The 26,232-nt window shown below is 46.1% G+C and overlaps 1 protein-coding gene across 4 annotated transcripts in view; it reads right to left on the reverse strand.

The window, feature by feature from the left end:
• The window catches only part of itpr2 (inositol 1,4,5-trisphosphate receptor, type 2), a 333,090-nt gene that overhangs the window by 11,842 nt on the left and 295,016 nt on the right, over positions 1-26,232 (reverse strand). For 3 of the 4 annotated variants that reach the window (XM_072471852.1, XM_072471850.1, XM_072471853.1), the window contains 6 exons: positions 23,680-23,844; positions 21,185-21,383; positions 20,924-21,010; positions 14,851-14,984; positions 12,906-13,071; positions 926-1,086 (listed from right to left, as the gene is read on the reverse strand). In XM_072471852.1, coding sequence (XP_072327953.1) covers positions 926-1,086; positions 12,906-13,071; positions 14,851-14,984; positions 20,924-21,010; positions 21,185-21,383; positions 23,680-23,844 — 912 coding nt within the window. The remainder of the gene's footprint in view (positions 1-925; positions 1,087-12,905; positions 13,072-14,850; positions 14,985-20,923; positions 21,011-21,184; positions 21,384-23,679; positions 23,845-26,232) is intronic. The other variant, XM_072471851.1, reaches the window with a different exon arrangement.

Consider the following 26,232-nt stretch of genomic DNA (forward strand, 5'->3'; position numbering starts at 1 on the left):
TCCTTTCGGCCCCAGCCGGCGTGGCGCCAAAGGCCTTTCCCGCCGGCCGGCGGCGCGCCAACCACTCCGGCGCAGGCCTAGCCTCTCAAAGTGAGGGCTTGGCCCCTAAAGGCGCGGAGAAATCCCCACCTTTGGGGCGGCCTGACACCGGAGTGGTTCCCGCCACTCCACCTCGTCGGCACCCCCCGCCCCGCCTGGTAGGGGAGAATCCCGGCCCTTATGTGAAATGACGAAAACGGCATGTGAACTCACAAATGGGTCGGGTGTGCAGTTTTCCAGCACAAAAAAAGTGTGAAGGTCGAGTTTCCCCAAGCCCCGAGAAAGATCCAGCCCCTGATGTGTGGAGTGTCCAGCTGTTTGGGAGGGACAGATACTTTTGAACCTACAATTCCCAAAGTTCTGCAACACTGGGCTCCTCCTTGAATCATGTCTGTTGTAGATGAATTGTTAGCATTAGTCAACTTCATTACGAAACCAGGATGGCAGAATGCAAACAAGATCATAGATCATAGAATTTACAGTGCTGAAGGAGGCCATTCGGCCCATCGAGTCTGCACCGGCTCTTGGAAAGAGCACCTTACCCAAGGTCAACACCTCCACCCTATCCCCATAACCCAGTAACCCCACCCAACACTAAGGGCAATTTTGGACACAAGGACAATTTAGCATGGCCAATCCACCTAACCTGCAAATCTTTGGACTGTGGGAGGAAACCGGAGCACCCGGAGGAAACCCACGCACACATGGGGAGGATGTGCAGACTCCGCACAGACAGTGACCCAAGCCGGAATCAAACCTGGGATCCTGGAGCTGTGAAGCAATTGTGCTATCCACAATGGACTTCAATCATTTCCCATCTAGCAATTCCTAATCCTTAAATGCTGGTAAGTGGCCAGCAGTGTTAACATTATTCCACGGGACTCACCCTGATCATTTGTGCAACGTAACTTTCAGGTCCGGTATATTCAGTTGGATTCTTGACTTTGATTAAGACAATGAAGTATAAGTAGTACCACATATTGTGTTCAACCTTGATGTGTTCCTCAAAGGACACGGTCTTGTTGTCAAACTTGTCTCTTTCAAGCCCTTCAAATAAAAGTTTACAAACAATAATTTGTTAGCAGTATTTTATTAGTACTTGTCAATGTGTCTTGGGCTTGTTGGTGGTTAAGTTAAAGGTAGTGGTGTTTGGCTGCTTGTTGTATTGGGTTAGCGGAGAGTGTTTACACTTTTGCCTCCATAGGCCACATAAGTATAAACAGCAGGGGTCTACATCTATGTCCCCATTAATCTGCATATACCTCAAGTTGCTTATACTACCACATAACTAAGTCCATGAGTATTTTTCCACCACTAAGGCAGAAGTGCTAAAAGCAAACCCATCAGACCCATGAAAATTAAACTGTTTGAAGGGAGACCAAAGGGTGAGTTAACTGGGATCCAAAGGTCACATTATCCAGGTATGGGGAGTCCATGAGGACTGCCGACAGGAATTGGATATTTTGGAGGTTTTGTCCCTAAATGTAATACCTCCAACCGCCCTACCACTTGTCTCGATGATGGTAGCTACAATATTCTCCAGAAACCACATGATTTAACTGGTCAGAACACCCATGAACCAGGGTTGCAGTGCATCCTGGGGGCCCCTGCTGCTTGTTCCGAGATTGACCAGCGTGGAATGGGAAGAAGAATAAGCCACTGTGATCAACCCCCGACAATCAATCTAATAATTCTGGCAGATTCCAGGACAGTTTGGGAGGGTTGCTGATTCTTGGCTCCATGCAGCCGTACGGCCCCAGGGGTGGATGCTCGGTTTGTGTCACACTGTCACACAGAGCCGCCGCCGCCCCCCCGCCCCCCAACCGGGGACTAGGGTTTGAATATGTTCCAACTCTCCCAACTCTTTTCCAAGTCCTACACGAAACAAGTTTGAGGCGTCTCCTAGCTCCTGCTGACAGTGGCTGAGCTGAACAAGACAGTCCTTGGTGAGCAACTTTAATCAGATAGGCCACAAGGCTGGGTGGGCGACGTGAGAAAATGGAATAGTTACATCCCAGCGGATTTATCTGAGGCAGTGGCTGACAGCAGGAAATTAATCCAAACATCAGAATCTCCAAGAATAACAAAACACACACACTGGGTTTGATTAAGTGATGGGGAGATAGTGGTACAATGGTAATGTTACTGAACTAACCACCCAGGGGCCCTGGCTAATGCTGTGGTCTTGATCACGGCAGCTGGTTGAATTTAAATTCAGTTAATAAAACCGGGAATTGAAACTAGTCTAAGCAAATGTTCATGAAAATATCGGGCATGATCGGTCAGCCGTGTTGCGCCCAAACGGGAGTGCGACACAGCCGATAGATGCCGGGAGAGACCCACCGCAGCTTCCCAACAGCCAGTATGCCTCGCGAGATCTACCATGTCTCGGAAGGCGTCGCAATCAGGATCCCGCCCACAATGGGCCAGACCAAGCCTCGCACACCCACGTAGGTTCAAAACCCACTGAGGGTTGCTGACCCGGGATCTATTGGGCTCCTAGCATCTCCCCCAGGCGGGCGCCATTCAGTGCTGGTCCACACAAACCTGGACCAGGCGGAACGGCACCCAGGGTGGAGGGGTGTGTCTCTCCAGGGCCATCGGAGGCTCCTGAGTGGTCAGGGATTGAGCAGGGTGGTCCCCTGCACCTTAGCACTGCCAGGCTGGCACCTTGGCACCATCACCCTGGCCCTGCAAAGCCAACAGGAGCACTGCCAGGGTGGCAGTACCAGGGTGACTATGCCTGAGAATGGAGGGTGGGGTATGAAGGTTGGGAAGGTGAAGGGGGGGCCCGAAAGGGGGCGTGGCAAGGCCTGAAAAGAGGGGACCCTCAACAACCTATAGTGGGGTGTCATCACCCGGGGGGTGGGGAAGCAATGTCCATGTGTGTGGGGGGTGATATTGCCCATGGGTGGGGAGTGTCGGAGGCCCACAAGCCCACTTAGAGATCAGGGCACCCTTTCAAAATGGTGGCCCAATCTCAGAGGAGCTGGTCTGGACAGCGAGTTCAGCTCCCCAGTGATGAAAATAATTCGAAGTGCAGTCTTGACAAGAGAAACTCCCCAGGGCCAAGAAAAGTGACTGAGTGTGGTTAATTGGCGGTGGGGAACTCACTGACAGAGCCGGGGTGAAATTCCCAGCAAAACCCACCACAAATTATACTTAGAAACCTTCCGCGCCCATCATCAATTGTTGCAAAAATCCATCTGGTCCACTAATGTCATTTAGGGAAGGAGATCTGCCGTTCTTACCTAGTCTGGCCTACATGTGACTCCAGACCCACAGCAATGCGGTTGACGCTTAAAATACCCTCTGAAATGGCCTAGCAAATCACTCAGTGCAAGAGCAATTAGGGATGGGTAACAAACGTAGGCCCAGCCAGTGACACCCGTGTTGTGTTCTCTGTATTGTTCTTCAGGATGGTGAAGGTTGTAGTGTTGACAAAGAAAAGCAAGCAGTGTTTATCAAACAAAGTTAATTTATTATACTACACTTAATTAGATTTGAACATTTGCTGAGGAATTAGATAAGTAAAGAACATATTACCTAGATAAATGTGAAGTGGTTCATTTTGGAAGGTCGAATTTGAATGCTGAATACAGGGTAAAAGGCAGGATTCTTGGAAGTGTGGAGGAACAGAGGGATCTTGGGGTCCACGTACATAGATTCCTCAAAGTTGCCACCCAGGTTGACAGGGTTGTTAAGAAGGCGTGTGGTGTGTTGGCTTTCATTAACAGGAGGATTGCGTTTAAGAGCTGCGAGGTTTTGCTACAGCTTTATAAAACTCTAGTTAGACCACACTTGGAATATTGTGTCCAGTTCTGGTCGCCTCATTATAGGAAGGATGTGAATGCTTTGGAGAGGGTACAGAGGAGATTTACCAGGATGCTGCCTGGACTGGAGGGCATGTCTTATGAAGAAAGGTTGAGGGAACTCGGGATTTTCTCACTGGAGCGAAGAAGGCAGAGAGGTGACTTGATAGAGGTGTACAAGGTGATGAGAGGCATGGATAGAGTGGATAGCCAGAGACTTTTCCCCAGGGTGGAAATGGCTGTCACGGGGGGACATAATTTTAAGGTGATTGGAGGAAGGTATAGTGGAGATGTCAGAGGTAGGTTCTTTACACAGAGAGTGGTGGGTGCGTGGAATGCACTGGCAGCGGAGGTGGTGGAGTCAGTGTCATTAGGGACATTTAAGCGATTCTTGGACAGGCACATGAACAACAGTAAATTGAAGGGATGTAGGTTAGGTTGATATTAGATTAGGATAAGTGGTCGGCACAACATCATGGGCCGAAGGACCTGTACAGTGCTGTACTGTTCTATGACATTTCTACAATACTAAACTATGCTATCAGCTAAAATATCTCACATCTATTCAGTCTGGCTCACTTCCACACATTCTCACGCTCTCCTGTCTCTCGGAAGTCAAGGAGGCATTTGATATTTATATGGTTGCACCATCTAGTGACTAGAGTAGTAACATTACATTAACCCTTTATGTTCCTTACAATATCCACATATTGTGACAACCCACATCCCATGAAAGAATAAAAAAACATAGCTGTGAAAGGGGTTTACGTTTAACAATGAGGCTGTTAACAGCATAGAGGCAGAGACAAAAGTGGGAGTGCTCTTTATACACAACTTCAGAATGATCCAAAATGTTTCACTGCAACACAAAGTACTTTACAAATATATTCACTGTTGTAATGTGGGGAACACAGCAGCCAAAGAGTCCATAGCGAAGTCCCAGGTACAGCGAGGAAATAAATAACAAGGTAATTAGTTTTTGTTATGTTGGCTGAGGCATAAATGTTAGCCAGGGAACGGGAGAACTCCAGCCTGCTCTTTGGCGAGTAGTGCTGTGCGACCTTCTATAGCCACCCGAGAAAGCAGATCTTGGTTTAATGTCCTATCCACCAGATGGCAATAATAATACTGCATTGAGGTGCCAGCTCAGCTCTCTGGAGTGAGGCTTGATCCCACAACCTTCTGACTCAGAGGCCAGATATTTACCAAGTGAGCCAAAACTGACACATTATACAATTCTTTGGAGAGTGCAGGTATAAAAATAACATTAAAATGGCAAGATCGACTCTGGATTTTATACACGAGGCATTGAACATAAAAGCAAGGAAGATTGTACAAAACATTGATTAGGCCACAGGTTGTAAAGTGTGTACCATTCGGGACATTCCATTCCAGAATGACTATTAGAGCTAATGGCAAAGGGACAGAAGGTGAATCATTAGAGTGAGGATTTTCCAAAAAGGTTATAAGGAAATCCAACAAAGGTTTTCAAAGTGACAGGACACGGAGTGAAAGTGTTTCCCCTAGTTGATGAGTCAGTAACAAGGGCGTGGAGAACAGGCAGCAAGTTAAGATAAATGCTTTCAAATAGTTGTTTGGCTGTACAGAAGGGCGTTGCTGAGAAAAGACATTTTGTCAAAGCTTTTCATCTTGCACTCATCAGAACAGTCACAAGAATACTAATGTCAGTAGGAACAACAAGTTTATACTGTATGAGAAGAGGGTGCTGATTGGTTGGTAAGTGGACTCTGATTGGTAGAGGTGTTGCTGTGGAGAATGCACCAGTTACTGGGGGACTGGCAGATAACTGCCAAGCATTGTTTGAAAATTTAAAACAGGCAGCTTGACCCCGAGGAATGAACCAGCGAATGGTCATCACTTAGCTTGTTTAGCTGAAACAGGTGCAATGTGTGTGCATGTTCTTTCTGTATGCAAAGAACAGGGCCCTGTATATTAATATATGTTGCTTAATAAATAGGAACATTCAGCCTGTCCCACTATTCAATGAGATCATGGCTGTGACCTAACTCCATATACCTGCCTTTGGCCCATATCCCTTAATATTTTTGCTTAATAAAAATGTAGCTCAGATTTAAAATCAACAACTGATCTAACTTCAACTATTTGTGAGAGAGAGTTCCAAACCTCTACAAATCTTTGGGTAAGGATCTCTCCTTAAAAGCCTAGCCTTAATTTTTAGACTATGCCCCCAAGTTTTAGAATCTCCACCAGTGGAAATAGTTTACCGTTATCTACTCTGTCTTCCCCTGTTAATACCTTGAATACATAGATCAAATCACCCAATAGCCTCCTACATTCTAGCGAATACAGGTCCAATTTGAGTAATCTCTCCTCATAACTCTACCCGTTATCCAGGTATCATTTTTGTAAACCTACGTTGCATTCTTTCCTCAGGTGTGGTTCCCAGAACTGCTCACAGTTCTCCAAGTGGGGTCTAACCAGGGTTTTGTATAGCTGCAGCATAACCTCTGTGTCTTTATACTCCAACCCTCTAGATATAAAGGCTGGCATTCCCTTAGCCTTTTTGATTATCTTCTGCACTTGTTCCCGTCATTTTAAGGATGTCCATGCACCTGAACCCCCAAGTCTCTTTGGACATCCACTGCACCCAACCTCTTTCCATTTAGAGGAGTATTAATACATGGGATGTTTTGTTGCTGAGACCATAGCAGCATTAAAAAGCTAAAATTTGGAAATGCAAAAGAAAGAATGCAGACGTAACGTGGTGACAACAGCGTGGAGTCTCACACTGCCATTTGATGCACAGAATCTCCATGCATGCTTTCACTAAATCTGAAATCATGGCATGCACTTGTCAAGAAAAAAAACCTCATTTGAGGCACGAATGATCAAACCTATCCTTCAAGGCAATGATTTAGTTTGCTAGGATCTGAATCGAGGTCTTACATAATTTCTGAATTCCTGCCTTTCTTTTTGGTAATGGGCAATGATGCAGTATTTTGTTCATGAGAAAAGGATAGTTCCAAACAGGGTTTGGAATGAGTTCTGGGACAAAGGCTATGAGATCCGTCATGCCAAAGAAACAGGGAAAGATAAATGTAGAAAGTACCTGGCATGTCAGATTAAATAGTATAAATTCTTATAGGGGCATGGTGTGGTGATGTTACTGGACTATTAATTCAGAGACCCAGTCTGATAATCCAAAAACAGAAGTTAAAAGCCCAGTTTGAGAATCTGAATTCCGTTTGGAAATAAAAAGCGGCCATTAGTTAAAGTGTCCATGCAGCTGTCAAACTGTCAAAAAGCCAAACTTTAAAAAAAAAAATGTGCTGGCTAACCCGGCATTGATTGCCTATTCCTAATTGCTCTCGAGAAGCTGGGGCGCAGCCACAATGGTAAACCGCTGCAGTCCACGTGTGGGGTAGGTACACCCACAGTGTGGTTAGGGAGGGAGTTGCTGAATTTTGACCCAGCAACAATGAAGGAACAGCAAAATATTTCCAAGTCAGGATAACGAGGGACTTGGAGGGGAGCGTCCAGGTGGTGGTGTTCACATGTATCCGCTGCCCTTGTCCTTCCCAGTGGTAGAGGTCACAGGTTTGGAAGGTGTTGTCGAAAGAGCCTGGGTGAGCTTCTGGTTCACTAATGTCCTTTAGAGAAGGAAATCCAGTCTGGACTACATTCAGATCCAGTACCACATTCACTAGTTGATTCTTACTTTTTCTCTAAAGTAGTCACTCAATTAGGATAACTTGGGATTGACAACAAATAATGCCCAAATTTATATTATGCTGCAATTGGTTTCCCTCCAGTGGACTGCAGCTGCTGGTGGGAGGGTGTAATTACAAAGTGACTAGTTACGGGGGCAATTCCCTTTATAAGTGTGGACATGGAGAATTTGCTATTCAAAAAGAAAATGGTGACAGAATTATGCTTGTGGGACCAAACCTTTTAGTCCCACTTTCCTGAAGGACATTTAGTCTGTTCTGTGTGCGTCTGTGTTACCCTACAGGAAATTAGAAACATAGAAAATAGGGCAGGACGAGGCCATTCATCTGTTCGAGTGTACTCTGCCATTCAATATGATCATCCCTGATCCTCTATCTTAATTACATACTCCTTCGATCTCTCCATATCCCTTGACACCTTTAGAGTCTAGAAATCAATTTATTTCCTTCTTAAATTTATTTAGTGGCTTGGCCTCCACAGCTTTCTGTGGTAGAGAATTCTACATGTTCACCACCCTCTGAGTGAAGAGGATTCCCCTCATCTTATCTCGGTCCTAAATGGCCTAAATGGTATTAGATTTAACTATGGGTGTTTTTTTGCTGCACCCTCCAATCTGCAAAGAACTCTCACTGGGATTCTGTTAATCGTTCATCCTCAGGCTGTGTGGAGCAATGCCAGTGACAATGGCTCGAGGGGAGCAAAGGTGACAGTTCAAACCGTAAATAGTCACCCTGATATCAAATTAATTCAGAAAGAAGTCGTGACCATATTGTAATGAGCTCGAGGAAGCAGAGCACGAGATGATTGTCCTGTGAGTTTGTGTTCCCCTACCCTCGGAGTCATTGGCTATGTGAAGTCAACCCCAGCATGTCCTGGATCAAGAGAGCACAAGGTATTGTTGCTGACATGCATAATTGTTTTTAATTCGTTAGGAAATGCAGCCCGTTCAATTCACAGAAACCATTTGGAATTTTTCCGAGAGGAAGCAGTAGTCTAATGATTTAAACAATCTAAACATGCAAAATGGGCAGTAGCAAATCTAGCTCGTCTTAACACTCCATTCCAACTTCATTTCCAGGACAAAAAGGAAAATACAGTGAAAGCAGGGAAATAGGAACACTGGTCCTCACTGTTTTTCCTGAAAAGGAATCTCGAGTGGAATGGAAAGTGAGATGTCAGTTCACTATTATCTGCTTTGTGTCACCGTCAATGATACACTTCCAGGGACTCAAAGACCCTGGAGCGGGGAATTAACATTTCAGAAGACTTTTCAAATTCTACTGCTCAACTTTCCAGATTGGCAGTGGCGAGCCCAAATTCCAACCAAATCACCCCACCCAGCTCCAACTGACATAAGGAACAAGGTTATTCAGTTAAAGGCTCCTTTCCCACTTACAATGAAGCAGTTCAATGGTCTCATTTCATCCTTAGCGTGCTGCATAAACAGGAACCTGGATGTTTAGCATTACCAAGGCAGTGAACAGTGCTTTAAAGTTTAATATATACAGGGCGGAGGTTTACAATGTGAGATCACTTTGTCCAAACCAGTGCCAAGAACCAAGATCACTCTCTGCGCTGTCTCTAGTGTGTTGCTGCTTGCACTCAAAAAATCTTCACCATATACAATGGAATTGAAGAGTGTGTGCAAAATCCCTTAATTAGACTTTAATTAGGTGCAGACTTGATGGGCTGAATGGCCTCTTACTGCACCATAACAATACTATGAAACTGGATACATTTCAATACAGCCATTGTAAGGGTTCTTCCTGTTTATTCCCTTATTTCCCCTTTCTTTTATTTTGCTGTTGCATTTTTGATCTATGGATGGTTAATGGACTTGCCATTTTAAGGCAAACAGCCTATGAGGAGCTTGTGCCTTTACCCCAAACAGAAGAATCTGGAAAGCTGGGCAGGTTTAAACTGGTGATTGCAGACTGGCCGGTATCAGTAACGATTCGGTTTGATTGACTTGGCTGGTGGCCAATGAGTGGACCCGGAGGGCTGTGCTCTGCCCGGTAACAGGCGGTGATTGGATATTTTTCCACTGGAAGGTTTTTCAGTGTCCCGAAGTTCCAGTTTGGTTTTAGTTTTGATTGTGACAACCTGATTAAGAGACCTAACTCTCTCCAAACATATCCAACCAATTTGCTCCAGAAGGTCACTGTGGGGGCTGACTTTCTCTCCATCAAATCTGGGTGTTATTCTCTTGAGACGGCAAAGGCCTGAAGTCAAACCACGCTGAAAGCAAGGTTTGATGTGAAATAAAGTGTTGCAACAGATAGAGGCCTGAATGCGAACCTCGAGCTGAAGAGCCAGATTGATGAGATATAAGGTGTCGCCAGAAAGCCTGCTGCCTGTGAGTACTGTATTTTTCTAAACTACCGAGACTCTGAATGAATGGCTCGACAAAGAAGACCATTACTGGTTGAAAACCAAAGACTCTAGTCTGCATGCGTCTCGTGAGGTAAGCGTGCTGAAGAAACACCACCTGAAGCAAAGACTCTTAACTTTTGATCCTTATTATTTCTTCCCCCCTCTGTGTTTGTCTGTCTTGTGTGTGTGGGTAGAGGGTAGGACATTTTAAGTGGGAGTCAGGGGTTAGGTGATAGGTAACCATTATATTTATTGCATTTTTCCCCAGATAGTCCTAGTTATAAATAAAGAGCAATTGTGTTTAAACTTACAAACCTGGTGACTGTAATTATTGGGCAGCCAAGAGCCAAAGGCAGCAGGTATTTTTAAAAGAATTATTGGTTAATTGGTCGGGCATTGTGACTCCGAGGCATGTGGGACTGGAATTGACCATGCTCTTGCCCAGTGTGTCGTAACAATGGGCGGGATTTTGGATGCTGGATTCACGCCGCCCCCGGTGATTCTCCAACCCGGCGGGGGGTCGGAGAATCACCGGGGGCGGCGTGAATCCAGCATCCTCCGGCTGCCGAATTCTCCGGTGTCGGAGATTTGGCGAGGGCAGGAATAGTGCCGCGCCAGTCGGCAGGCTCCCCCCGGCGATTCTCCGGCCCGTGATGGGCCAAAGTCCCGCCCATTCTATGCAGGTCCCGCCGGCGTAAATTGGAGTTGGTCCCTTACCGGCGGGACCTGGTGGCGCGGGGGGGGCTCCGGGTTCCTCGGGGGGGGGGGGGGGGGGCCGGGGTGGCCCCCACGGTGGCCTGGCCCGCGATCGGGGCCCACCATCCGTGTGCCGTGGGGGCACTCTTTTCCTACGCGCCGGCCGTGTAAGCCTCCGCGATGGAGAACACCCCCTGCGCATGGGCGGGGATGACATCAACAGCCGCTGACGCTCCCACGCCAGCATTTGTTGCCCATCCCTAATTGTTCGAGAGGAATTTATACAACTTGTCCTCATATTGAACATTTTAGCTCCTGTATCATTCTGTTGAATCAACACTCCCATCATTCATTCCTAGGCCAATACATCCTTTCTGAGGTGCAGTTTACAGAACTGAGCACTACTCACATTTGTGCTTAAACTGAGCTCTGTAACAAACTCCCACTCCTTTGCTTATTGCAAGAGAAATGGAATATAGAAGTAAGGCTGTCTTGCTACAGTTGTACAGGGCGTTGGTGAGACCACATCACGAGTGCTGTGTATAGTTTCGGTCTCCTTATTTAAGAAAGGACATAATTGCATCAGACGCAATTCAGAGAAGGTTCACTGGATTGATTACTGGGGTGAGGGTGAGGTCTCATGACGTTGAACAGGCTGGGCCTTTATCTGGTGGGTGTTTAGAAGAATGAGAGATGATCTTATTGAAGCATATACGACCTTGAGGGGACTTGATAGGATTCTGAGAGGACTCTTCCCCTAGAGACTAGAGTTAGGGGACACCATTTAAAAATAAGGACTCTCGCATTTAATATGGAGATAAGAATTTTTTCTCTCTCTCAAAGCGTCATGAATCTTCAGAACTCCTCCCCGGAGAGCAGAGGATGCAGGTTCAGTAAATATTCTTAAAGGCAGAAGTAGATAAATTCTTGACTAACAAGGGGGTGAAAGGTTATCGGGGGTGGGCAGGAATGCAGGGTTGAGGTTACAATCAGTTCAGCCGTGATCTTACACTGGACTGGAGCTCGAGGGGCCGAGTGGCCTACACCTGCTCCGAATTTGCATGTTCATTCATTTGATTATATTGGTATTCCAGCCTTCCTGAGATAAAGGCCGGCGTTCCATTAGTGTTTTAGGTTTTTCTTTGCAGCCGTTAGTGATTAGAATACAGAGCATTATCTCTACTGTCCCCTGCCTCCTAATGAAGTCACTACACTCCTCAAATCGGCTGCCCCCAATGTGCTCTCCTTTTTTGTCGCGAGGGTAATTAGGGATGGGCAGCACATGCCGGCCTTACCAGTGACACCCACTTCCCATGAAAGAATAAACATGGTCTATTTCCAGGCAGCACGGTAGCATTGTGGATAGCACAGTTGTTTCACAGCTCCAGGGTCCCAGGTTTGATTCCTGGCTTGGGTCACTGCCCGTACGGAGTCTGCACATTCTCCCCGTGTGTGCGTGGGCTTCCTCCGAGTGCTCCGGTTTCCTCCCACAGTCCAAAGATGTGCGGGTTAGTTGGATTGGCCATGCTAAAATGCCCATAGTGTCGAAAATTGCCCTTAATGTTGGGTGGGGTTACTGGGTTATGGGGATAGAGTGGAAGTGTGGGCTTGGGTAGGGTGCTCTTTCCAAAAGCCGGTGCAGACTCGATGGGCCGAATGGCCTCCTTCTGCACAGTAAATTCTATGATTACTATGATTCCAGACCTTCCTAGCGCCAACTCCAGATGAAATGCAGTGTGACATGAAACTGTGGCACTTACAGGACGTACATGAGACATCTACATTTATACTGCACTTTTCACGATCTCACAATGCCCCACAGCACTTTAGAACCAATGTAGCACTTTTCAAGTGTAGTCACTGTTGTAACGTAGAAAACGCAACAGCCAATTTACACACAGCAAGATCCCGCAAGCAGTAATGTGATAATAACCAGATGATCTGTTTTAGTGACACCAACTGACACCAAAAATATTGGCCAGACCACTGGGAAGAACTCCCTTGCTCTTCATCAAACATTGCCGTGAGATTATTTCTGTCCACTAATATTTAATACCTCATCCAACAGATAGTGCGGCATTCTTGCAGTACTGCACTGGACTGTCTATCTAGGTTACCAGCTCAAGTCTCTGGAGTGGGGCTTGAATCCACAACCTTTTGATTTGGAGCCTAGGCTGCTATTACAGAGCCACAGCTGTAACGTGAAACCAACTAAAGCAATAGGAGCTAGATTTCGACTGCGCTTTTTTAGGCCGCGGTTTAGTGCCAACTTACCACAGATAAAACAAGTGGTCTTGAGGATCTCCTCTTTCTTTTGCTTCTCGCTTCTCAAGTCAGCAAATGTGTCAATGATGACACCAAAGATCAAGTTCAGGACGATGATGATGACGACGAAGAAAAACAGGAGATCATAGACGACACGTGTAACAAACAATGGCTCCTGAAATTCAAAGATTTACCTTCATCAGACAGTCTTAGTCAGCATCGCTGAGCAGCCAAACATTTAGCAGCTAACAAGGTGCAGTCAAGTGGCTTTCTCCCCGAGGGCTCTTAGCTTCTTCCTTCAACAAAAATCCAACTACTCGCCATCCACTGCTACTCTCCTAAACCTGGCTGAATTGGTTTTAAAATGAACTGTTCCTTTGACTCGTCCTACAAACAGAATGTATTGCCAGTGAAACCTGGATGGGGCGTAGTGGTTCCTGCCCATTTTTTGGGACATATGGAACATTCTTTTTGCCCAGATCCACTCGGCTCCCGCTCTCAGCTAACTTCACAGAATCGTCAGGATGCAGAAGCAGGATCCATCGAGTCGGCACCGGCTCTCTGAATGAGCAATTCTCCCGCCTTCTCCCAATAACCCTGGCCCAGCCTTCCCTTTCAGAAAACAGTCTAATTCCCTCTGTAATGCCCGTGCCTGCACCAGAGATACAAAACCCACCCTCTGATCCTTCTCCTTTCTCACCATCCAAGGCCCCCAAAAGGTCCTTCCAAATTTACTTGTGCTTCTGTCAGTTCAGTGAACCTGCATTCGCACCACAGCACGTGGTGGTTCCTGCACTGGGGAAGTCCGAATGCAGATTAGGAGATCACTTTGTGGAACATCTCCGTAAAGTTCACAAGTCAGACCCTGAGACTCCAGTCGCCCGTCGTTTTAATTCTCCAATTTGCTCCCACTGACCTCTCTGCCCTCGCTCTCCTACGCTGTTCCAATAATGCTCAATCATCTCCTCATCTTTTGATTCAGCACGTCACAGTCCTACAGACTCAATATCGAGCCCAACAATTTCGGATCGTAAACTCTGTCCCCATTTCTGAGAGAGCTGTTGGGAATGGTCCTGTGTTCCTGGTCACCCCTCCTCGAGACAGCTTCGGTTTCTTTACTTACCCCATTACCACCTCCTTTTGCCTTGAACCATCACCCTTCAGGATATTCCATCGTTTTTAGCTTCTATCCTTTTTATACCTTCCCTTTCATTATTCCCTCCTCTCCCTGCCTTTCAATTTGCTTTAAGACCCATTCCATCTAAACTCATTCCAGTTGTGTAGGATGATTTTAACCTCAGGCACATGTCAGAAAGTCAGCTCCTAACCGTTTTTTTATCTTTAGAAGAAAATATGAAAGGAACCCTGTCTTCCCACTCTTGTTGCTCATCAAGAAATCTCTTGCACGTTCTGTGGATCTCTATTAACTCTCACAACTGGACCAACCCTATTGCACTCACAAAAAGACTGGCTCTATGGTATTTTGCTTGACCCTCATAAAAATAAAAATGATGAGCAACATGAGTGGGAGGACAGGGTTCCTTTCATCTCATAAAATTATTTGGGATATTTTCCACATTTGTTTCCCCAAATTCCCAACACACACGTGTGCCGCACACACACACACACAAAGCAACAACCACATGTGCACACAGCAATGCAGAAAACGCATGCAGCAATGCACACACACAGCAATGCACCAAACACACACACAAGACAATGCTACAAACACAGCCAACACAACACAGCAATGCAGCAAACACACACAAACATACACGTATGCATGCACACACACAAGCATACAGAACGCACATATATGCATCACACAAATGTGCATGCATGCAAGACCTATGTGCTCCATACACACATACATGTCCAAGACACAAATGCGTAACACACACAAACGTCCTATGCAACATGTGTTATGTATACGCAAGTGTGCAAAAATACTTACATCCTTTGAAGGTTTTCTTAATACATCACCAACTCCACCCCCATTCCTTAATCCTTGATTTAATACTGTAACAATGCACATTAGTAGAGTATCACAGGTTTGTTCAGAACTTGCATCATCATCTTGGCCTTCTGCTGAGAAAGAGCAAGAACATTTCTTCACTTGTAGTCGCTGTTTCTATGTTTGCCACATGAAATCTCAAAAATATTTATTTTGGGCACAGAAGAGAATTTAACTGTTGAGTTCAAAATACTACTCATTCTTCTCGGTTAAAAATCTTCTTATGATGATCAACGTGGTCAATATTCCAACATTCGGTATTATTGACAAACTTGCATTTATTTAGCATGGTCCTCAGGACGTCCCAAAGCATTGACACACATTTGTGCAGAGCCAAGGCGCCGTGTGCAACATATTACATGAATCACCAGCTATCTGTTTGTGTTGGTGTTGATGGAGGATAAAGAGTGTTGGCCAACACATTAGGAATTTTCTCTGCTCTTTGAACAGTTTCAAGAGATTTTTTATTCCAATTAAATGGATAGATGGGTTCTGCATTCAAAATCTGATCGGCTATGCAATGCTTGCTCAATCTGAAGTGTTAGCCTAGTTTTTCAGCTCGAAGTTTAGAGAGAGGATTAAACCCAAAACTTCCTGACTCAGAGTCAAGAGTACTGCCATTTATATAACAATACATGGATAGTCTTACAAATACAAAGCTTATAAAATTGTTATGTTTTGGGACTGTGTCTTTAATTTCAGGTGACCTGCTTGGAATTCTGCCCAACAAGAAACCTTGGTTGGTTTTATTGATAAAAGCTAAAGTGGGGATGGGGAGGCAGCAAGCTGCCTTACCAGGATGCTGGTGCTAAATGTTCACACCTGTAGCCAATGAAAAGGGCAGTTGTGCTGACTATAGGTAGACTGTTGAACTCCAAGCCTCACAGGGTGATGTTAGGAATGTCAGGCTTTATAAAACAGCTATACTTTAGATTGTCTGTTTAATTTCAAGATAGAATGGGGTTGTGGATCTAGTGCTGCACTGTTGGAGGATCAGTATTGAGGGAGTGCTGCACTGTTGGAGGGTCAGTACTGAGGGAGTGCTGCACTGTTGGAGGGTCAGTACTGAGGGAGTGCTGCACTGTTGGAGGGTCAGTACTGAGGGAGTGCTGCACTGTCAGAGGGTCAGTACTGAGGGAGTGCTGCACTGTCGGAGGGTCAGTACTGAGGGAGTGCTGCACTGTCAGAGGGTCAGTACTGAGGGAGTGCTGCACTGTCAGAGGGTCAGTACTGAGGAAGTGTTGCACTATTGGAGGGTCAGTAATGAGGGAGTGCTGCACTGTTGGAGGGTCAGTATTGAGGGAGTGCTGCACTGTCAGAGGGTCAGTACTGAGGGAGTGCTGCACTGTTGGAGTGTCAGTACTGAGGGTGTGCTGCTGTGTCAGAATTGAGGGTGTGGTGCACTGTCAGAGGGGCAGTAATAAAGGAGTGCTGCACTATCAGAAGTTTAACATCTCATCTGAAAGCTGGCACCTCCACGGATGCGGCACTTCCTCAATACTGCCCTAGAGTGTCATCTGTGATTTTCTTTGTGCTCAAGTCCTGGAGTGGGACTTGATCCCTGGGCCCATATTGGCTGAGAAGTGAGTGTGCCACTAAGAAACCATGGCTGCCCCAATTGTACAGCGTCTTGGAAGAGGATGACAATAAGTGCAATAGATTCGGGCACAGTTAGAATATTGTATCTAGCTATGGGTGCCTTGATTTGGGAAGGATGTATAGGCCAAGGGTGAGTGTGTAGAAGAAAGTCAGGAGATGGATACCACTGACAAGGATTTTGGAGAAACAAGGGAGTATGAGGCCCTTTCATGAGAAGTGATGGGGAAACACAATGTCAGATGATGAAAACTTTTAACGAGTTAAGTAAAAAAAAGAACACATTCATACTAGTCAGTGCACTGGGAATGAAAGCGTATTAATTTAAAATTACCACCAGCAGAGCAAACAATGAGGATAGAGCAATTTTTCTTTTTATACAGAAGGCCATGAGAAAAACAATCTCTCAGAGCTTTTATATAAAGGGGATACATTAAAAAAATAATTAAGTTTAAGCATCAGGAAAATGTTATAGGATACAAGTCAGAAAGCTGGGATGAACAGAATGGGCCGTTTGACCAGGATGTTACATCATTTATATCAACATTCTCATCAATTCTCCATAGATCTCAAATTGCTTATAAAACCTTTGGATTTATCCATCAGTGGTTTCTATAAAATTTCTGTCGAAGTCAGATTTATATCCCTAATGATTTTTCTTTTCAGTGTTAAAGCTGCAAGGTGAGGCAGCAAAAGCAGGTTGTTGACTCGCCATCATCCAGTTTAGACCTGCAGCATGGAGTAAAGATCACCCCCCCCCCCCCCCCCCCCCCCCCCACACACCTTCATATCGGAACAGAAACAGCTACAGCTGAGATTTGGTCAGCGCTGACAGAAAGCTTTCTACATGAATTCAATTTGTCTCCTTTTTCTAATGGACTGTTCAAGTCAGGTGGATCGTTTGGGGGCCGGTTTAGCTCAGTTGGCTGGACAGCTGGTCCGTGATGCAGAACGAGGCAAACGGCGCGGGTTCAATTCATGCTGAGGTCCTGCATGAAGCACCTTGCCTTCTCAACCTTGCGCTTTGCCCGAGGTGTAGTGACTCTCAGGTTAAATCGTTGCCAGTCAGCTCTCCCCCTCTCCCTCCATGATCTCTGAGACTATGGTGACTTTATGTTACTGAGGTGGACCTTTAACCTAGCACCTGGTAATAGAAGGTTACACAAGTCTCGCATTATAAAACCATTAGAGAATCCCAGTCTTCTCACTCGAACCATGTTGCCGGCAACATCTCCCCACCCACTCCGCCGCCCACATCTGACAGCTAATTTCTTGAGACTTGGGACAATTATTTCTTAGTCACTGGCTTGAATCTTGTGGACTTGGGAGGTTCAGGAAGCAGCGCTCTGAAGCACTGACAAATAAATTATCCATTGATGGATAAATCTGAAGGTTTGTGTGGAGAATTAATGGGAATGTTGTTATAAATTGGGTACGTGGCTTCCAGCACTCCATGGTAGCCCACAAAAAGCAACTTGCATTTTCAGAGCAGCAGTCAAACAGCGTTGTCAAACAGAACAACCATGACCACAAGCCTTATAAAGAAATATTAGGTCAGATGACCAAAGGTTGGGTCAAAGAGGTAGGTTTGAAGTGGCATCATGAAGGATGGACAAGGGCTAGAGAAATTTGAGGGAATTTTGAGGGAAGGAATGGCCACCAATGGTGGAGCGATGAAGATGGGGGGGGAGGGGGGGGGGGGGAAAGAGGGAGAGAGAGAGAGAGAGAGAATGCTTAGAATTCGTCAAACGCCAAATTCTTGGGAGTGTTGCGAGGCTGGAGGAAATTACGAGGTAGGGATGGGTGAGGGACCAGGCCATGGAGGGATTCAAACACGAGGATGAGAAGTAGAGAAAACTTCAATATCTCACTTTTTTGCATCATATCGTTTTTGTCCAATTATGTTTTATGTTTTTTGTGAAGCACACAAATACTTTTTCTAAGTTAAAGTTGCCATACAAATAAATTTGTTCATATGAAATATCAACAAATAAGAAAGTATGACTAATAAATGGCTAGTTGGACAAGTTTTAATTGGAGTCGGTGTTAAAACCACTGCTGTTAGGAGGAAACAAACTGAAGGTCGGATCCAGGGGGAGCCCTTAAATATGGCACTGCTTTGGGGCTACCATGGAAGTCAAAAAGCCAAAGATAGAAGCAGCACATCAATCACCTTAAACATCCCTCCACCACTGATGCACATTGGCAGTAGCTGTGTACCAACTATAGGATACACTGCAGCAACTCTGAGGCTTCTTCAACAGCACCATCCAAACTTGTGACCTCTACCACCTAGAAGGGCATCAGACACAAGGGAACACCACCACCTGCAAGTTCCCCTCCAAGTCACTCACATACTGATTTGGAAACATATCGGCTGTTCCTTCAATGTCGCTGGGTCAAAATCCCAGAAGTCCCTCCCTCATAGCACAGTGGGTATACATACACCATATGGACTGCAGTGGTTCAAGAAGGCAGCTCACCATCACCTGCTCAAGGGCAATTAGGGATGGGCACTAAATGCTGACCCAGCCAGCAGCGTTGACATCCCCAGAATTGCTTTCCTTTTCTTTGAACAAAAGTCCTAAAAGATACTCATTGTTTTCTCTGGATAAAACAACCTTTTCTATTTAACTACAATTATAGATGAAAGATAAACCAGCACAAACGCTTTACACAAAGAGGCAATCTAACCAACATCTCATGTTATCCCAAGAGAACAACCGCATATTTATTTGTAAGATTAAATAGCTGTGGAAGATTAAGTACAAGAAGGAACGATAGATGAGATACATGTTCCTTTTATGACAATTTGGCAACTAAACGGGATTCTTGGAAGAGATAAGTAAATGGTTTAAACAGGACTGGAAAATATCACATTTTCAGGATAGAGATTCTTAGATACAGATTTTATTTACACACCCCACATTCCAAAAGCATAGAATTTTCTCCATTTGTTGTTTTTCTAAAGTAGCCTCTCCTCAGACTGTTACGGGATAGAGTTTTTGCTTTGGGTACAAATGACAATTCTGATGCAAATGGTACCCAAAATTACACCCATTTAGGAAAATGCGTCTTACCCAGAGCTTCCTCTCGCTCATTTGCATATCACTGATTGGAAAACCGGGGGCGGGATTCTCTGATCCTGAGGCTAAGTGTTGACGCCGTCGTAAACGCCGTCGCGTTTCACGACAGCATCAACAGGCCCCCAGGAGCAGCAATTCCGAGCCCCTCAGTAGGCCAGCACGGCACTGGAGCGACCCACGCCGCTTCAGCTGCCGATACCGGCGTCAAATGGGCAGGCAGGTCTGCGCAGGCCCCGATCACGGGCCAGGCCACAGCGGAGGCCACAGCGGAGGCCCCCCCCCCCCCCCCCCGGGGTCAGACCTCCCCTCCCCCCCCCCCCCCCCAAAACCGGCCATCCCCGGATGGATGCACGCAGAGGTCCCGCCGGGTAAGACCACACGTGGACGGCGCCGGCGGGACTCGGATTTTCTTTGCGGCCACTCGGCCCACCCCAGGCGGAGAATCGCCAAGAGGGGGGCGCGTAGAGCGGTCCCCGACCGCGCCAATGGCGGCGATTCTCCGCTCTCTGGAGAATTGGCGGACCAGCATCGGGGTGGCAACACGCGATTCGCGTCCAGCGATTCTCCGGCCCGGCGTGGGTGGAGAGTATCCCGCCCCATGTCCTTAATCGTGCAAACTTGGGCTGCGTTTTAAAATGTTAACTTAAAAAAATTGCTTTGAATATATTCCTTGACATATTTACAAGTGGCAGGTTGGCGCAGTCGGATTACAAGAGCTGAAATCAGGTTTGTCACAAAAAAATGTGGAGATGCCAATTCTAAACCACCGAAAATGACTTTAAAGACCCCACAAAATGATTTTCTAGTTAGATTGGGGTACAATCGAGATGTCCTTAATAAGTTGAAGAAAAACTCCTTTTCAAAGCCCTTCAAAATGTTAATATTAATGTCCTTGCACCCTAAGGTTCCAGGTTAATATTTGGAGCCTCTTCAAAGATTTGCAAAATTCCCAAGGTACTTGGTTCTTCCTGGGGAATGTGGCCCATGTTGTTGATGGAAGCAGGACAGAAGGGTCCTGTTTCTAATTTGCTGTTTTTAAAACTAGCAGACAAATTTGTGGGAATTTGAGCTGCATTGAACCTTAATTTCATCGAAAAAGAAATTCCGCAAGCATTTGAGCCGGTCACCCTGAAATCGGGGGAATATTCTGCAAACCCCTCCCGACCCCGAAGCAACCGAGAGGAACTGCAGGCTGAGGTGTACAAACCAGAATTGTGTGTTTGCGGGAAACGAGCAGTTTTTGTTTTAAATACCAGCTCCTCCTATTTGAGAAGATTTGAATCAACAAGTTGAACACCCTTGTTTTATAAACCAAGGCCTTGTTTACTAACCTGCAGCTGCAATAGGTAATACAGAGCAGTTCCCCCGACATACATCCTCCTTGTTGTTCACCTGTGGGCCATAGGGATTTCCTTGGGCTGCATTGCAAAAAACAAAACAAACTATCTGACTGCAATTCATCCTTATAAGCCTGTCAGCCATCAACTGTATTCACTTGGACCCATTAAGAGCGAGAGATTATCCACAGGGCATTTTGTACAGAAACTCAAATGGTACAATGCTGCCTGGCTCTAGGAAAGAAACAAAATTACCTGTTAAAGGCGTTTTGTTCTTTTCCAGTCGGTCCACCTCCATGATGAAATCGTCTTGCAGGAGGAGGAATCCCACAATGGAGAAGAGATAGACAAGGATAAGAGCTAGCACAGCCGTCAGGATAATGGACCGACCATTGCGCGTGACACTTTTTATGACATTGAGCAATGTTTCTTCCCTGTAGACTAGGTCAAACAACTGGGGAAAAAATAAATCAACGACTCAATTAATGATAAAGGGGAGCAAACAGAAACAAAAACACATCTACATTTAAAAAAAAGTAAGCTAACTCAGTTTTCTGAACTTCTGCGCAAATGCACGATTAAGACTCATGTCTCCCAAATATGGTTTTATAGGGAGAGTCACCCAGTGAATAGAACCATAGAATTCCTACAGTGCAGGAGGCCGCCATTTGGCCCATCGAGTCTGCACCAACCCCCTGAAAGAGCACCCTACCTAGGCCCAATGCCCCTGCCCTATCCCTACCTAACTGTACAACACTAAGGGGCAATTTAGCATGGCCAACCCACCTAACCTGCACATCTTTGAACTGTGGGAGAAAACCAGAGCGCCCGCAGGAAACCCACACAGATACGGGGAGAATGTGCAAACTCCACACAGTCAGTCAAGGCCAGAAGTGAATCAGGGTCCCTGGCGCTGTGAGGCAGCAGTGCTAACGACTGTGCCACCGTGCTGCTTGATGGGGCCAATGTGACCCGGGGCCGCAGGCTTCCCACCAGTGGGCTAAGTTAATCATTCTACACAGGAGTTGTTAGAATCTCACTCACACGTCACAATGTCATTTGTATAAAAGCAATTCAGGTCGATTACAAGATATTCGCTCCTTGGTGAAGAGAGTTTGCAAGTCATCCTGGAGCCAAACATCTGTAAGGACTGGGCAATCTTCAAATTTAACAGACTTCTATTCATTCCCTTGAGAACAGAAGACGGAATGATGATCAGATCGAGGTGTTCAAGATGACTGAAGGACTTCACAGGGTAGATGGAGAGAACTGGTTTCCTCTGCTGGGCGAATCCACAATAGGGGGACAAAGCCTCGAAATTTGAGCAAGGCCATTGAGGCTAATGTCAGGAGGCACTTTACAAAAAGACTCGTGGAAATGTGGAACACTCTCCCTCAAAACACTGAACCTGGGAGTCACTGGAATTTAAAAACTATGATTGATAGATAAGGTGCCAAGTGTTATAGAACCAGAAGAAGGAGTTAAGAGAGACACCAATTGTGATCTAATTGAATGGTGGAAGAGGCTTGGGGGTGGGGAGTAGTTAAATGGCCTTCTTCTGCTCCTGTCTTCCCAAGATCCTATTGGTAACAGCAGATAGCTTGTAATTGGTCCATTAAAATCACTTTCCAACAAGATATTAACTCCACAGTGGCCTAAAGGGAAAAGCTAAGCCAGCAGGACACCATTTTAACCATCATGACCAATGCCATGGGATTACATGTTGGGGGTGCGAGTGCACATAGCATCATACATAAACAATCACATCAGTGAGACACAGCTTGGGTGACTTTTGTAGACCACGAAGGAGTCTACATCAAGTTGTTTAAAGAAAAGAAAATTTTATTACAATAACTGATATTTTCACAGCATGAAAGATCTCAGTCGGGTGTCTCCCGAAGATACCCAAACTGGCTGACTTTGTACAGAAGATAACTATACATGGTTTAGGGTTTCCCGTCCCCTTTAATGGGCGAGCTTGTATTCGGTGAGGCTCACGGGAGTTTAATCATTGCCACCTGATCGTGATGAATGGCAGAGCAAGCCCGAAGGGCCAAAAGGCCTCATCCTGCTCCTATCTGCTACGTATCTATGTACCTCATATGTTCCGTGTGAGTTATGACAGTGGAACATTCAAAACCCCTCCTGTTGTCCGTTTTTCTAGGAGACACATAAATATATATATATGCATATAGTTTATCTAAACAAAAGTTAAAACTGCCATTATGAGGTTCTTGGGGCCCAAACAGTTATATATTCAGCCAGAGATATTTAGAGAGACACGGTGACACAGTGGTTAGCCACTGCTGCATCACAGCTCCAGGGACCTGCATTCAATTCTGGCCTCGGGTGACTGTCTGTGTGGAGTTTGCACTTTCTCCCCGTGTCTGTATGGGTTTCCTGCAGGTGCTCCGGTTTCCTCCCACAGTCCAAATATGTGCAGGTTAGGTGGATTGGCCTTGCTAAATTGCCCCTTAGTGTCCAAAAGGTGAGGTGGGGTTACCGCGTTACAGGGATAGAGTGGACGCGTGGGCTAAAGTAGGGTGCTCTGTCCAAGGGCCGGTGCAGACTCGATGGGCCGAATGGCCTCCTTCTGCATTGTAGAGATTCTAGAATAAGTACCACATGAACTGTTAAACGTGGATCCCTCATTATTTCTTCCTCGCAGACCTCTGCTGGTCTATGTGCATATGGTCATCTCGGGTGGACAAAAAGAACATTGCAATTTTCAATACACTGCAGCCACTTACCAGAAAACTGTAGAAGAGTTCATTAACAAAGAGGCCAAGCATACAGACCACGACATAGGTTACATGGTACAAAAACTCCACATCCATGACCACCGCCTTATAACCCCGGGTGAACGTTCCACGATTTCCAACAAAACTGACTAAGAACACGATTTTATTGCACAGCTAAAGAAAACAGGAAAATGAGAATTTATTAGATCCATAGTTAATTTTAAAAAAAATTAAGTCACACCTGCCCAGAGTGAAAATAAAAAGCTCCTAACTGAAATTAAAATCAAGTAGGAATGAAATGATCACTCTTGACTGTAGTAATCCCTCACTGAATCACACAACTGTCGGGACCAGTAAGAAAGCTTCATTTCAATCAAAACCATTTTATACTGTTTAAAGAATGGCCTGGTTACGATGAAAGCTGCAAGCGAGGACGCTCCAGGGTAGGAGTGGATTACAACTTTCCAACAATTATCTTTATATTACGGATGCTGGAAGTCAGAAATAAAATCAGAAAACGCTGGAAAGGCTCAGCAGATCTGGCAGCATGTGTGGAGAGAGAAACGGAATTAACATCTCAAGTCCGTATAACCCTTCTTCAGTGTTCTGTATATTGGAAGGGGAGAGAATTCCTACATTTGGGCTGCGATTGAAGACAGAGGTAAGATAATTAGCTATAGTCCACCAGGGACCAAAGGCATCTCTCGCCATTACAAAAATTGGCTATTTAGCTTGAGAGGCATCACTGTGCACCAGGCATGGGACAAGGCCAGAACTATCGCAGTTGGTATGGGGATTGGAGTAAATCAAGCAGTTGGCATCATCTGGCACCACACTCTAGCCACCTAGTCAACTGAGATAACCAACCCCCAAAGAGTTGAGTTGGGTAGAAAGTCAACAATGATAGTGCTGTATTGAATGACGGGGCAAGGTCAAAGAGCAAGTACCCTTCTACAGCTCCTACTTCTCGAAGAACACTCTTATAATTTCACTGGAAACCTGGGGCTGGATTTGCCGCACCCCGACGTCGAAATCGCGGCCAGCGCCGAGGTGGAGAATCCATTACCCCTCACGAAATCGGGACCGGCTCCGGTTCCCAGATTCTGCAGGCCCCAAAAAGCGGTGTATTTGGAAGTACGCCGCACTGCATAGCACCTACCTGGGGCCATTGCTAGAAGCCCGCTCCGCCATTCTCCGCCCCTGACCGGCCAAAGTCCTGACGGCGTGGACCACTCATGGTCCTGCCGGTCGGGAAACTTGCGTGATGCAGGCTCAGTCAGCGGCTGTCCTGGTCGGGGTCGGGCCGATCCGAGGGCCTTATACGTGGCCAGGGAATGTTTGGGTGGGCGGTCAGGGTCGGGCGCGTGGCCGATCGGGGGCCTATTTTTAACGTCCAGCTCTGCGGTCTGAGTCAGCCTTGGAGCACGGCGCGGCCGTTGGAAACTGCCGCCGTACGCATGCGCGGCTTCCGACCCGGAAGTGCAGGGGGCCGTATCTGCAGCAATAGCTGTTAATTTTACGCCGGGTCCCTGCTAGCCCCCTGAAGGGCTAGGAATCTGTGGCCCTTTCACGCCAGCTTTTCTGGATGTGAAAATCCACGGTTTATACGATGGTGTGGGGACATAGTCCCAATCACAGAGAATCCAGCCTTTATCTCTCGATTCCCTCAACACAATCTCCATTCAGGAATTTTCAAGAATGGTTGAAGAGATTCGAGCCTCGAATAGGATTCAAATGTCAGCAGAAATGTTGAAATCTACTTTTCTCATGCCTCCTTAAGTGTATTAAATTACACTTCGTCAAAATGGAACACGCAAGAGGGGCCTTTCAACAACTCTCACTCACTCCATTCCACCTCGAGGCTGATCTGTAAGCATTGCTCTGCCCCCTCTTCTGGATCAACCTCCCTCAGACCCTCTATCATCACCTACCTGCTTGTATGGCCTCTCACAATGGGTGAGCTGCAGTGAACGGCCATTTATGTTGCGGGACGTAATTAATATACAAAATCACAAACTTTCTTCTCGGGGCTTCAGATTGCATTAGGGATATTGGGACAAACTATATCAGAAGCTATTTTGAAGTGCTGGGCTTTTTGTTTTGTTTTCCACCAGTGAGAGGTATGACAATGCAAGGTGAAAACAGCAGAGTGGAATTAACATACATACAAGGAGCAGGAGTAGGCCATTCAGCCCCTCGAGACTGCCCCCCCATTTAATAATCTGCATCACACCCACCCCAATAACCTATCACCCTCTTAGAGAATGTCACAGGGCAGATGAAGCCCACTGTGTGTGTGTCAGCTCAGAGCTATCCAATTAGTCCCACTCGCCCCCTGATGTTTCCTCAGTGCAAAGCAAATATTTCTTTACCGGCATGGAGGTTAGCACTGCTGCTTCACAGCTCCAGGGTCCCGGGTTCAATTCCCGGCTTGGGTCACTGTCTGTGCGGAGTCTGCATGTTCTCCCCATGTCTGCCTGGGTTTCCTCCGGATGCTCCGGTTTTCACCCACGGTCCAAAGATGTGCAGATTAGGTGGATTGGACATGCTAAATTGCCCCAT

This window comes from Scyliorhinus torazame, chromosome 13, assembly GCF_047496885.1.
Source record: "Scyliorhinus torazame isolate Kashiwa2021f chromosome 13, sScyTor2.1, whole genome shotgun sequence".
In the NCBI taxonomy this organism is placed as follows: domain Eukaryota; kingdom Metazoa; phylum Chordata; class Chondrichthyes; order Carcharhiniformes; family Scyliorhinidae; genus Scyliorhinus; species Scyliorhinus torazame.